Source organism: Oncorhynchus keta, chromosome 25 (genome assembly GCF_023373465.1).
Source record: "Oncorhynchus keta strain PuntledgeMale-10-30-2019 chromosome 25, Oket_V2, whole genome shotgun sequence".
NCBI lineage: Eukaryota > Metazoa > Chordata > Actinopteri > Salmoniformes > Salmonidae > Oncorhynchus > Oncorhynchus keta.
In genome coordinates this window covers 26334753-26348198 of record NC_068445.1, presented here as the reverse complement: position 1 = coordinate 26348198, position 13446 = coordinate 26334753, and the positions used below count along the sequence as shown (strand labels likewise).

Here is a 13446-nt window from a genome sequence, read left to right as displayed (position 1 = left end):
TAAACCTGAGCCCGATATTTCACCAGTTGGCGTTGAAGCATCCGGTTGGCATTTCCACTCACTACCAAATATGGCAATGAGAGGAAGCCCAGTGACCGGCAGTGGGAGAAGATGGAACGAGATTGATTTTTGCCGACATTATGCAAATTTTCTCATCGATTTAATTTGCTCATTTTATACGTTTATACATTATTTTATGGCTCAATGTAAAGCCCGTTAAAATAGTAAAGCCCTTTCAATTTTTTTTTCTGTTTTCAAAACTACAATATGTAACAAACGAAGTGGACTGCATTTGGTAGACTTTACCCTTTGCCAAAGTTTTAAAAAATTGCGTTTTTCAGGAGTGCAAAGGGCGAATTGAGTTATTGCACACGCGCACTTCACATAGTAGGCGTTACCTAATGGAAATATGCTAACAAATGCTAGATCGCGCCAATAGGATCTCACTAGCGCGTGCTTGGCTCTGCCCACCTCATTGTTTGCTCTGCCCACTGTGATTAATTCGCTCCCATTGTAACCGACAGGCCCTGGTCTATCTTGGGTTAGTTATAAAAACTCTTTGGTTGCAATGTGTCAGGTTTTTACTTTTGTTGACATTTTAGCTAGCTACGTATTTATCCAACGTTTCAAACACACATGCCACTTTTGATTATATGTAGCAACCTTTCACGTAGTTAGGGAATGCGTAGAGTATACTTTGAAGTGCACTGCAAACAAATAATCATATTTAATAAAGAAAACAATAATACACAGAGTGTAAACATGTTCGTAATTATTGTATTTGGTAAAGAGCATTTTACACGTTTAAAAGTTATTTTATGGCTCAATGTAAAGCCCTTTAAAATAGTGTCGAAAGTGGAGGGGTGCCGGGATGGGGAAAACGCGAGTAGGACATTTCGGCGCGCAAAATCTACAGCAGGAAGAGGGAAACGGCGAGTTTTTGGTTTTGAATCAATCTAACTAAATTCCATAATCTACAAACATCTACATTAATATGGCAGATCCGAAGGTGAGGGTATGAATTTTTAACATATGTATGTATCGTGCATTTAATGAAATGTACATTTGATTTAAATTGTAATGTTTTGGTTGGCATTCTCAAAGTTTTATATTGCTAGGGTTGTACCCAGGAAGATAAAAATGCCGGGTAGGGATGCTGATTTTAAAAATGTTTTTTAACAACCTTGTTAAACATCAATGTTGGGGATAAAAAAGTGTTAATCGGCCTCAGAACAACATTTTCCAGATAATGGTCAATCAGTTATGCCTTTGGTTGTATGTGTCAAAAGTGTGCAACTCAATACTTTTGCCGCCCTTCTTTATACCTGGTCCAAAGCTAGCTAGCTTTAACTAGCTAGCCAAGCTTTTATCTAGCTAGCCAAAGGCAAACTAGCCAGCCATCTAGCTAGCGAACAAGTATATAATCGTGCCGCCACTACTTTCAAAAATTTTATTTAAACCTAATATGTATTTGTCTGCGATATCACTTGGGCACTATTTGGCATTGTTAAGAGTTGTCTAATGTTACCCCTACTGTACAGTAATTGCTACTGTTAGCCAGCTGGCAACAAAAGCCAGTTCCTCAGACAATTCAATAGCTAGATAGCATATTGCTTTATTCATCCTGAGTTTACACTGATTTAACAGAACTATGTAAATACAATTACCCACTGTGTCATTTACACAATAGCCCAACATTTTTCATCTCTAGCTAGCTAACCTACTGCTGTGCTAGCTGGTCTAGTGCCTTCTCCGTGGCCTAGCTAACGTTAGCAAGCTATCTGGCTGGCTAACTCCAGGCCGAAAGAAACTAGCGTCAACTTTATCAGTACTTGTTTATCCATTTAGCTAAGTAACTAGCTATGATGACAACACTGGCATGCTATCTAAGTTATGACAGCTGTATAATAAAAGCGGATAACTTCATTAATGCAAAAAAAGACAACGATTGATTGAAGCAGGTGGACAATCACAAACATAACTTTTCTGTTAATAACGTTACCTGGACAACTAACTTTAGGTAACTAACATTAACGTACTGTAAGTAGCTAACGTTACTGTTTGTACATGAGAGGTAACCAAATGTGCACTCAGCTACCAAAACACTAGCTTGACAAGAATGTCAGCAAGCCATCAACTGTTAGCAAGCTGCTGTACTGCCGTAGGATTTATTTATTAGCTGCTTGAACCAAATGTATAAAATGGGCCCGTGTTGCTCCATGTTTAGGTAGATACAGTAGCGAGCAACATCCCATAGTCTTATATAGATCCATGTTGTTAACTTAGTTGAAGCTAGCCGTTACATTACATTTACATTACACTCGAAAGCATGGAGCGACACGCGCCCCTTTCATACATTTGGTTCAGGCAGCTATTAAATAAATCCTATGGCAGAAGCTAAGCTTTCTAGGTGGCATGCTGATATTATTGTCAGGTTAGTTTTTTAGTAGCTGACTGCAAATTTGGCTAGCTCACATGTAACTACTTATGTTACGAACTAGCTAAAGTTTGTTGTCCAGGAAACAAAACCTGCTTCACCTTTCTTCCTCTTGTAAGGAGTGTTTGTCTGAGTATTATCTCTTATGTAATGGTAGGCCATATTACAAGTTCTGTAGTAAGTGTGAGATCATATGGATTCGCAAGGCCTTTTGTAAAGTCATCCAGCAGCAGAGGTGCTTGGCTCAGCACCAGTGACACTAAGTTTAGTTGCCACAGCAAATTGCACACAAAAGATGACGTCCAAAGCCTGATCTCCCAAATCCCTCTATTCACATCCCTCTGCAGTTAGTTGGTGGAGCCTACCGTTTTTACAGTCTGAAACACTGACTTGTAAAGTACATTTCACAAACTTGAAGTGAGATGACAATCCAAGTGGAACCACTGAAGCCCACTGAATCTTTTGAGGAGTTTTTATTCTCAATTGATAATTTTGAATGCCAAATGCTGTCCTTAAAATGTTTTCAAATTCATATTTTTTATAGGAAACACCAGAAGAGCAGGAGACTTCAACAGACAATGCAGAAGAATCAAACCACGATCCGCATTATGAGCCCATCGTGTCTCTTCCAGAGCAGGATGTGAAGACACTAGAGGAGGACGAGGAGGAACTGTTCAAAATGTAAGCTGATGCTGAAAGATTTCGCTTTGAATAGCCTAACTCATTGAGCTATACACAATTTGTAATTCATTTATGGCTGAATCTTAACAACAAATTGGTAAATTCATCAATTTTTTTCCTTAGGCATGCACTGTCAAATAGAGACTAAGTGTCAAATGTTACCCAAAGTAGAAGTTGGGATTTGTCTCAAGTGTAGTGCAACTATCCAGCCCTCTGTCATCCAAGTATTGTTACTGATTCCCTCCAAAGCCTCAGCATTTTACCCATATTGTCTCCCCTCAGGCGGGCGAAGCTCTACCGCTTTGCCTCTGAGAACGACCCACCAGAGTGGAAGGAGCGCGGCACAGGTGACGTCAAGCTCCTGAAACACAAAGAGAAGGGCACCATCCGCCTATTGATGAGGCGAGACCGGACCTTAAAGATCTGTGCCAATCACAACAGTGAGTCATGGAGCGCTTCTTGTCTAAGGCAGTAGCATTTATCACTGCAGTGCTGTCTTGTGTCGAACATAAACCTGTCCATTAACCCATGCATTGATGCTGCCTGTCCACTGAATTGTTATTTTGAGTATGAGATGATGGTCAGGTATAAGCAAAACAAGTCATTGTATAGATATGTGATTCTATGGGTCAGTGGCCTAAATCCTTTTCATCTTTCTGCTCTTTCAGTTTTCCCTGTGATGGAGCTGAAGCCCAACGCCGGCAGCGACAGGGCATGGGTATGGAACACACTTGCCGACTTCGCTGATGAGCATCCCAAACCTGAACTCCTGGCAATCCGTTTTCTCAATGCAGAAAGTGAGTATGACAACACGTCTATTTCCGTCACTGCATTAGCTTTTTACAATTCGGTCGACTTCCCATGCAAAAAGTGTGATCTGTCAATGTGTGGATGGGGTTTAAAATAACTCTTCTGTCCTATTCAGATGCTCAGAAATTTAAGGTGAAGTTCGATGAATGCAAGGAGGAAGTCCGAAAATCTCAAGACGGATCAGGTTCGTGTACAATTATTTTTTTATCACATTATTTTTTATAACCAGTACGCAGACAAAACTCTGTTCTCTGCCGCTCACTCCAGCCTGGAACTTTGTCTGCTAAATTAACATGGATAATTCAACCATTCGCTTGACCCACTATTAGGCTAGTGTTGGTATGTTCTGCCACACTTAGAATTGTTCTCGCTGCAGTGTTAATTACAAAGAACCACCATTGTTCATAAGGTCACATGTTAATCACTACCCAGTTTAGATTAACCTTATGTATCAGTGGAACAAAAAGATTTGTGAAACACTCTAATACTCTGTCATTCAAATGGTGGACATCCGCAATGCCCCAAAACAAGCTCTTAGATGAAGACTGTTACCATCAACACTTGATGTAGTTTGGAGCCTCATCCAACCTGTTTGCTTAGTCATTGGCCCACCATGACACATCACAGTTAATATCTTTCTGTTCTCTGCAGGAGAAAACACTGACAGTGCAAACAAAGTGGCAGAGAAACTGGAGGAACTATCTGTAAAAGACAAGACCAAGACAGAGGAAAAGAGGGAGGAGGAAAAGGAGAAAGTGGCAGCAGAAGAGAAGAAATGAAACCAAGAACTTGCTTTACTGATCTTCAACTTGTCATTTTCTACAATAGACTCTAAAGAAACTGAATTTGGACACTTGCATATTGATTTATTTAGTTTTTTTAAAATGATTTGTTTACCTCGAGATCACAAGACCTTGGTGCTGCAAAAAAAATGATCCATTCATTACAATGTGCCCCTCCCCACCCGCCCTCTGCTTTTTCCATCATGGAAAACCTAGTTGTCTGTTCTGCTCATCTGTCACTAATTTTAGACAGAAGATGTGGTGTATTACCTGTTTTGGTAAATTAGCCCATTTTATTTACCGCTTTCAAATTGAGGGGGGTTAAACCATGGGGGCTGTTTGCATGACAAATTAGGAAGGTATTAAACAATGAACGTGTTTAATGAATTTACCTGCAAAAAAAACAGCATCACTGGGTGGATCCGATTATGCTTTGCTGGAGGGCACTGGTCTATGGCACGTAACGTGAATGGGCAAAAGCAGTGAGTGAGGAGCGCCCTTCTCAAATATAACAGTAATCTGTGTTGTTTAGTCATGTTGTCAACAAGGCAGCATGGTGCATCGTCCATAAACATGTTTTTCCATAAAATGTTTGTTTTGAAATTAGATTTCATTGGGAAGGAAGATAAGTAATCACTTTTGCATGTGAACACAGAATCCTACTCATTATACCACGTGCTTAATTACATCACTTTTGTTTTGAGCCGGCTTTCACTTGGTGCCGAAACACGCCTACTCCCTCATTCACACAGACCCGATACCTGTATTTTGGTTACAGTAGGGTTTCCAAAACTCGGGACCCCAGGGGGTGCACGTTTTTTGCACTAGCGCTATAAGCTGATTCAAATCAACTAATCATCAAGCTTTGAATCAGCTGTTTAGTGTTAGGGCAAAAAACAAAATGTATACCCTTTGGATCTTGAGGACAGAGTTGGGGAAATGCTGGGTTACAGGGACTGAAAATGCAGTAATCATGACTAGGTCTTTAGGTGGCTTTTACTTTGCCTTGTTTTTATACCCTACCCCTTAAAGATATACCAAAAAGCAGGTGAAAATAAGCAGTTGTGGTACGTTTGTGGGATCTTTGTATATGAAAGAGGTATCGGTGTCAATTTACCATACTGTGAAATGAGGCTTGTGATATTGGTAATTCCCACATTGGGTAAATCTTTTGTTATTCTGAAGCAAAGTTAGTTCATATGGGACAGGACTGCTTGTTAGCGCCACAAGTATGGAAAACGGGCAGAAAGGACGTGTGAGGAGCAGTAATGTCCTTGGCACGAATCTCAATATGGAGGCTTCCTCTTTATCCCTTCCTTAGTCTTTACTGATCTTAATACAGGCAAGGTGGTGGCTGCTTACCAGGCAGGAATTTGCTTTCACCTGTCCACTTAGTTCAGAGATTGGCAACTCCAGCCCATGGGAGTCACACTTTTGCCCCCAGCTAACACACCTGACTCAATCAACTTATTCTTCTGTTTAGAATGCAATTCATTTAATCAGCTGTGTTTGCTACGGATGGGGGGGGGTGTTACAACTCCGGCCCCTGAGGACTGGAGTTGCCCATCCCAGGTTCAGGTGAAGGAGAGGAAATTAGTGGAGGAAAACACTTTGGACCATTGAGACGCAGCCGTAGCTTTGTAAAATCAGGTGTACTCTGGGAACTAGTCTGCTGCTCGCTCAGAGGTCCTACTGCATATTCTCATTTGCATAATTCAGCTTCATTTTGTTGTTGACTGATCACACCAAATCAAAATGAAAGACAACAGGTTATCAGAATTAAGCGTAGGCTCGGCAATCTATGTTCTGGCTCAGGTCTCCTTCCCGGTGGCTCAAGTTTGTTTTTAGGCCATAATACATTCCCTCAAAGTGAAACAAGCATGTAGACAAGGTATAGTGGAAGAGTGTATTGATGCGGTATTAGGTGTGCTCACCGTGCTAACCTGTCCCCACTAACTGCATTGACCCTGCATCGAAGTGCCAGTGCATCTGTAAATACATGTACATGAATGGAATGTTGCTTTTCATTTCCACTCAAATGGTTTTAAGATGTTTCCTCCACCTTCCAATAAAAGCTCTCAAAGACCATTTTTTGTCTGTCTTTGCTATTTTATGTGGAGTGAGGAATAGGGAGGGCTCTGACGGTCATGGATTTTTGGATGAAAGTTATTGGTCATCCAAATGACCGTGGTCACTGAATTTTTTTTGTTGAATTTGAGAAAAATCTGGACATTTTCCCCTATCCTTGACTCCTGACTGCATGTGCTGCTGCTGCAGGGAGAGGGCATTGCCTTGGCAATCATAGACTTGTTTGCTACAACACCTTGCTTGTTTGAGCAAAGAGCAACAAAGTTGTCACGTTGTAGAGTCAATTACAGCAGAAACGGACTGAACCGCACAAATGGCCGGCTGTCCCGTCTTCAGTAAATTGTTCGTTCCACACTATTTTTTAAACAGCTATGACAGTTTTATTTTCATGACGGTCTTCATCCATTACCGTCGGTTACGTTGTTATACGGTAATTGTGCCAGCCCTAGAGAGGAATTCCTATGTGCATCAGTCAATTTGGTATGGAAAACCAATGCTGTCTGCCTTGCAAAATGGTCTGGATTAAAATGTTTATACACAATCCAGTAAGATATACTATCGCTTTCATGTTGGCCATGAACTGTTATCTCCACCTGGCACAGCCAGAAGAGGACTGGCCACCCCTCAGACCCTGGTTCCTCTAGGTTTCTTCCTAGGTTCCTGCCTTTCTAGGGAGTTTTTCCTAACTATTGTGCTTCTACATCTGCATTGCTTGATGTTTGGAGTTTTAGACTGGGTTTCTGTACAGCACTTTGACATCGGCTGATGTAAAAAGGGCTTTATAAATACATTTGATTGATTACTTTTTTTGCGGTAATTGATACTTATTCACCAACCATTTAAGTGATGTAACTGTGATGTGGTGACAAGTGAAATGCATTCTAATACATTCCACCAGATATATCTGAAATCTCATTGAACAAATAGAAACATTTCAATCTGTGTCACGGAAATGTTCAACGTCAATCTAGTGAATGCATAGGCTTGACAAACGTTTCTTTATTCTAATTCTGTCATCAAGTGGAATATTTCCTTTCAACAAAAATAATTAAGCATGTACATTAACAGTATTTCCAATACACTGTCTACATTTATTTTTCTATTCATATAACAAATGTTACAAAATACTACATCTGATTATGATAAGCAAGACATACAGCAACAATTAATCTGCAATAGTTCATATTGTTCAGGTGAGGTGACTTGGGACTCGAATCAAACTTCAGTGTTACGGATTGAATCGAGCCCATGGTGGAATATCCATCAGACAGCAAAAATAAAAAACAAAACTGTCAGTAATCTAAAGGAAGAATAACAACAATCACTTTTGTCAAGTGTATCTGTGCTTGAAGGGGAAGATTCAAGTATGTATCAACAATGTTGGGTCGGTCACCTGCAAGGAACACAGGTGAATTTGAGTTAAATATGAGACAAGTGACCCAATACTGTACATTCAGCTGAAAAGAGTATGGCATATTAACCTAACTAGCTCCCTTTGCCATCTTTAATAGAATACAATTAGGGTCTGCTATGGGGTTGGACCAGTTATCAATTTGTGTTGTCATATTTGAAGCTTATGGTCTGCAATTGAACTGCTAATATGATAATATGGAGAAATGGAATGGTATGTGCCACAAATAACAGGCTAAAAAAACAATACATGGCTTGGGGTATTCTCTTCTCTACTATCTCCAATGTGATGGTCACATCTTTCTGTGTACTCTGATAAATGTATATGTTCCCAATATATACATCTGTTATACGATATCTACAATTATGGTACTTTCAGTTAAAGTGAGTATCACAATGAATAGGTACAATAAGTTAAAAACTTTTTTTTTTTAAGTGTCTATCCATAAGTGGGACCATTCAGCTATAAGCATGATTAGAATTAATGGTGGAATTTCATAGGTGGTTGTCCCACAGTGCAACCTGGTTACCTGTCATATCCAATTTCTTTGTGCAGTAAACATCATTGTCCTCTTGAAAGGCCACAATGGTCATTTAATGGATCCGGTGTGTAGTTGCAAACAAATAGGGTCCTTTACATCCATGTAAATTCTGTCTTCAACACTAAGAATGTGCAAATGACCAGGTGACATTTCTCACCTCAAATGTTCAGAGCTTTTTACAAACAAGAAAAGATACAAAACAGAGGGAAACTTTCAAGCTACATTTAATCAGTTTTTTTTAAAGAAAAAAAATAGATGTACCTATCAAACTATATCTTCTTTTCATTAGTGAACCACAAAAAAACAACAGTCCCATAGTTTTATCCATGACTTTCCTCATGTCTTGTAATTCATTTGGTTTGCTGTGCCAGACAGCTGCTTAAAGTGGATGGATTTCAGGAGTACCCAGAGCTTTAACAGAATCAGGGTTAGTAGCCAACTTTGGCACTTTTTTAAATTACATCCGCTTTGTATAACTTTACATTGCTTCATCACAGTTTAATCAATACATTTTTTTACACTGTAGCATACAACAAACTAGCATACCCCCTTCCCTATATCGGCTATGGTACTTATTCATTAATTCACTTAAGTTATAACTTAACAAAATACAAACATCCATTCCAAGCTTGAGTATCTGTATAAAAAGCAAGATGTATCAAACATTTTCTAAAGGTTGGAAATAAAAATAAAAAGATCAATAAAAAAACTACTAAATAGCAATGGGTGACAGGTTTTCATGTAGTAACACAGCTGAATACTTTTTCCACTCTTGATATGAATCATAACAAAACAATTATACATGGCTTTAACATAACTTATTATGGGTAGACCTATAATACTAAAAATACTAAGTCACAAAAGTAATAAATTGCCTATTAGATGTTTTGGCGGTGCATGGCTGACTGGTTAGCTGGTGGGAGTTGTCCTGAATATGGGGAGGACCGTTTTGTTGGGGTATTCAGGATAGATCACAGATAACAGCTACCTCTGTAACACTCAGTGGCAAAGGCTTTTGTGTATCTTCTTAGCACTGGTCTGTGTCAGGGGTCACTCAAACATGACATGGAAATCAATAGATAGTCCAACATTCTATGTTACTGATAACTGTAGCTTATGGTATACTTAAGCAATAAGGCACGAGGGGATGTGGTATATGGCCAATATACCATGGCTAAGAGCTGTTCATGCTCACAACGCAAAGCGGAGTGCCTGGATACAGCCCTTAGTCATGGTACATTGGCCATGTACCACAAACCCGAGGTGTCTTTTTGCTATTCAACGTAATTAGAACAGTAAAAATAAATGTTTTGTCATACCTGTGGTATTGGGTGTGATATACCATGACTTTCAGCATTCAGGGCTCGAACCACCCAGTTTATAAAGGGAAATAAATACTGGAGCTCAGCTAGAGTTGAGATGAATATGCTCCTGTACTGTAAGCCCTAAAACACCACCTCAAAACTCAGAGGATAAATGTAGTTGGAGAAATTCAAGACCTGTGTCTCTGAGTGCCACACAGCACTGTTGTATTGCCATTTAACAGTTTGATATCCATTCAGCCCATCTTGTGACGGTATTGGAACAGTATTAAAGATTGCATTGATCTAACACTGACTGGTGCGATGTGATATTTATTTATTTTTATTTTACCTTTATTTAACCAGACAAGTCAGTTAAGAACAAATTCTTATTTTCAATGACGACTTAGTGGGTTTAACTGCCTGTTCAGGGGCAGAACGACAGATTTGTACCTTGTCAGCTCGGGGGTTTGAACTTGCAACCTTCCGGTTACTAGTCCAACACTCTAACCACTAGGCTACCCTGCCACCCCATATTTTCTCTGTGCTGCATGTTGTTGATGGACAAGACAGACACGTTCAGCACCTTGAAAGCACCTTGAATTCATAAGAGGTATGTGTATATGCTTGAATCCAATGGATTGACGCTGAATGCTTGAATCAAATTGAGTGATGCTGTACGCTTGAATCAAATGGATTGACGCTGAATGCTTGAATTCAATGGAGTGATGCTGAATGCTTGAAGACAATGGAGTGATGCTGTACACTTGAATCAAATGGATTGACGCTGAATGCTTGAATCCAATGGAGTGATGCTGAATGCTTGAATCCAATGGAGTGATGCTGTACGCTTGAATCCAATGGAGTGATGCTGTACACTTGAATCTAATGGATTGGTGTTGTACGCTTGAATCTAATTGATTGGTGCTGAATGCTTGAATCCAATGGAGTGATGCTGTACGCTTGAATCTAATGGATTGGTGTTGTACGCTTGAATCTAATGGATTGGTGTTGTATGCTTGAATCTAATGGATTGGTGTTGTATGCTTGAATCTAATGGATTGGTGTTGTATGCTTGAATCTAATGGATTGGTGCTGTATGCTTGAATCTAATGGATTGGTGCTGTATGCTTGAATCTAATGGATTGGTGCTGTATGCTTGAATCTAATGGATTGGTGCTGTATGCTTAAATCCAATGGATTGGTGCTGTATGCTTGAATCTAATGGATTGGTGTTGTATGCTTGAATCTAATGGATTGGTGTTGTATGCTTGAATCTAATGGATTGGTGTTGTATGCTTGAATCCAATGGAGTGATGCTGTATGCTTGAATCTAATGGATTGGTGTTGTATGCTTGAATCTAATGGATTGGTGTTGTATGCTTAAATCCAATGGATTGGTGCTGTATGCTTGAATCTAATGGATTGGTGTTGTATGCTTGAATCTAATGGATTGGTGTTGTATGCTTGAATCTAATGGATTGGTGTTGTATGCTTGAATCTAATGGATTGGTGTTGTATGCTTGAATCTAATGGATTGGTGTTGTATGCTTGAATCTAATGGATTGGTGTTGTATGCTTGAATCTAATGGATTGGTGTTGTATGCTTGAATCTAATGGATTGGTGCTGTATGCTTGAATCTAATGGATTGGTGTTGTATGCTTGAATCTAATGGATTGGTGTTGTATGCTTGAATCTAATGGATTGGTGTTGTATGCTTGAATCTAATGGATTGGTGTTGTATGCTTGAATCTAATGGATTGGTGTTGTATGCTTGAATCTAATGGATTGGTGCTGTATGCTTGAATCTAATGGATTGGTGCTGTATGCTTGAATCTAATGGATTGGTGCTGTATGCTTGAATCTAATGGATTGGTGCTGTATGCTTGAATCTAATGGATTGGTGCTGTATGCATGACTTATTGGGTTAGAGGTGGCTCCCCATACCATGGCTATTTCAGAGAATGTGACAGAACAAAGACATGTGGCATCATCTGTATGTGTAAGGGTGTCAGTGTATTAACCTCTCGCAGCCTGGGTGGGTGGTTAGGGAGTGTGATCATACAGAACAGCACCTAGACCGCAACTGAGATGCTGTAAATGCCAAATTTAAGATCTCATTCAGACTGTCCACGGATGACTAACATAACAAGCCACAAAATTCAACAAAACACTCAGTAAGAACATCAGCCCTCTTTAGGTTGAAGTTGTTCTTTTCCAATCAAACACACACTTATCACGGCGCACTCCTCCAGTACAGACACAGAGACCAAGGGCTAGGCACGGAAAGAGCAGAGGTCCGCCAATAATTCCCAAGTAGGAAATGCTATGCGCCCCTGATTGGACAATATCGAATAAAAAAAGGTCAAAGGAAGAAGAGAACCCTCTCTGTGTCGCACAGTTGTTGTTGTCATTGGATGTGGATGCCATGAGAATGCTGCCTCTTCCCTCAAGGTTTGGTGCCCCGGGCCCCAGCCCTTTCACACAGATATCTCATAGGTTGTGCCACCCACCCCAGTCACCTTTTTGACATTACTGTGGCGGCTAGGGCTGAGAGTGGTGCCCTGGGCACTGGAGCTGTTGGGTCCTAGATGGCAGTCTGTTTGCCCATTCACTTTACTTTGCATCATGGCCTCTCTGAATGGGGAGGGGCAAAAAACAAGAGGGCATAGTTATTTGAAGTGAGAACTAACTTAGCTTTAGATATACATGCACATGCAGTATAAACACAGATCACATGGAAAGATAATTCAGTTGTCATACCAGAAAATGTGTGTATTGTTCTCACATGCATGTTCTAGTGGTGTTAGTAGTTGGTCTTGTGTGGCTGGTCCCTGGAGCATGCACTATGTAAATGATCATGACACTAGTTAGAGAAGTAATGAAACACATGCCAGTGTACCTGCTGGTGCTAGCATAAATTACCATGAGTGGTGTATTCATTACCCCAAAATCAGAATGACATTTTATGAAATAAAGGGTAAAACCACAGTGTGTTGTTTCTGTAGGTGCTAAAAACATGCAGAGATGTAGATGTTGATATTCCCAGATGGAAGAGAGTGACAGGAGGGAGATAAGCATGCAAACAGAAGGAAATGATAGTGGGGTAATGCAACTTTATTCATCATGACAGACAACTTAGAAAAATACAAAAGTTTTTTTCTTACTATGAAAGCAAAACATTAAAATCCAGTGACAAACACCATGCACAGTACTTCATTGGATAAAAGGGTATAATATCAAAGGAAACTGTACGTATACAGATGCTACATGTTAACACCTAGCCTAAGCTCTCTCATCCTCACTACTCATCCACCGCTGGTTTCTAACCAGTCAGCCAGCAGGGCTTCGGGGCTTCCTATGGGGAGTGAGTTCTGTTCCCTCCCCAGCGCCT

At 40.0% G+C, this 13446-nt stretch overlaps 2 protein-coding genes across 5 annotated transcripts in view; one reads left to right on the top strand and one right to left on the bottom strand.

The window, feature by feature from the left end:
- Positions 1 to 841: 841 nt before the first annotated feature.
- On the top strand, positions 842 to 4894 carry LOC118358461 (ran-specific GTPase-activating protein-like). 2 transcript variants are annotated; one of them, XM_035736322.2, is made up of 6 exons: positions 842 to 1009; positions 2982 to 3118; positions 3401 to 3558; positions 3787 to 3915; positions 4044 to 4112; positions 4580 to 4894. In XM_035736322.2, exons 1-6 carry the CDS (start codon positions 995 to 997, stop codon positions 4705 to 4707), a joined length of 636 nt encoding a protein of 211 aa, XP_035592215.1. In that variant the 5' UTR covers positions 842 to 994; the 3' UTR covers positions 4708 to 4894. The 2 variants fall into 2 exon arrangements, with proteins under 2 accessions (XP_035592215.1, XP_035592214.1); XM_035736321.2 differs by having other exon boundaries at positions 863 to 1015.
- Positions 4895 to 7868: 2974 nt separating this feature from the next.
- The window catches only part of LOC118358457 (palmitoyltransferase ZDHHC8B), a 131073-nt gene continuing 125495 nt past the window's right edge, over positions 7869 to 13446 (bottom strand). For all 3 annotated transcript variants that reach the window (XM_052479015.1, XM_052479016.1, XM_035736313.2), the window contains one exon: positions 7869 to 12689. In XM_052479015.1, coding sequence (XP_052334975.1) covers positions 12533 to 12689 — 157 coding nt within the window. In that variant the 3' untranslated portion in view covers positions 7869 to 12532. The remainder of the gene's footprint in view (positions 12690 to 13446) is intronic.

What these genes read in the sequence shown, in the direction of transcription:
- LOC118358461 (XM_035736321.2), top strand. Translation starts at nt 995, where the DNA reads ATGGCAGATCCGAAGGTGAGG. An exon ending in TGGCAGATCCGAAGGTGAGG is followed by an intron (nt 1,016 to 2,981) that starts GTATGAATTTTT and finishes TATTTTTTATAG; the next exon opens with GAAACACCAGAAGAGCAGGA. An exon ending in GATCTGTGCCAATCACAACA is followed by an intron (nt 3,559 to 3,786) that starts GTGAGTCATGGA and finishes CTGCTCTTTCAG; the next exon opens with TTTTCCCTGTGATGGAGCTG.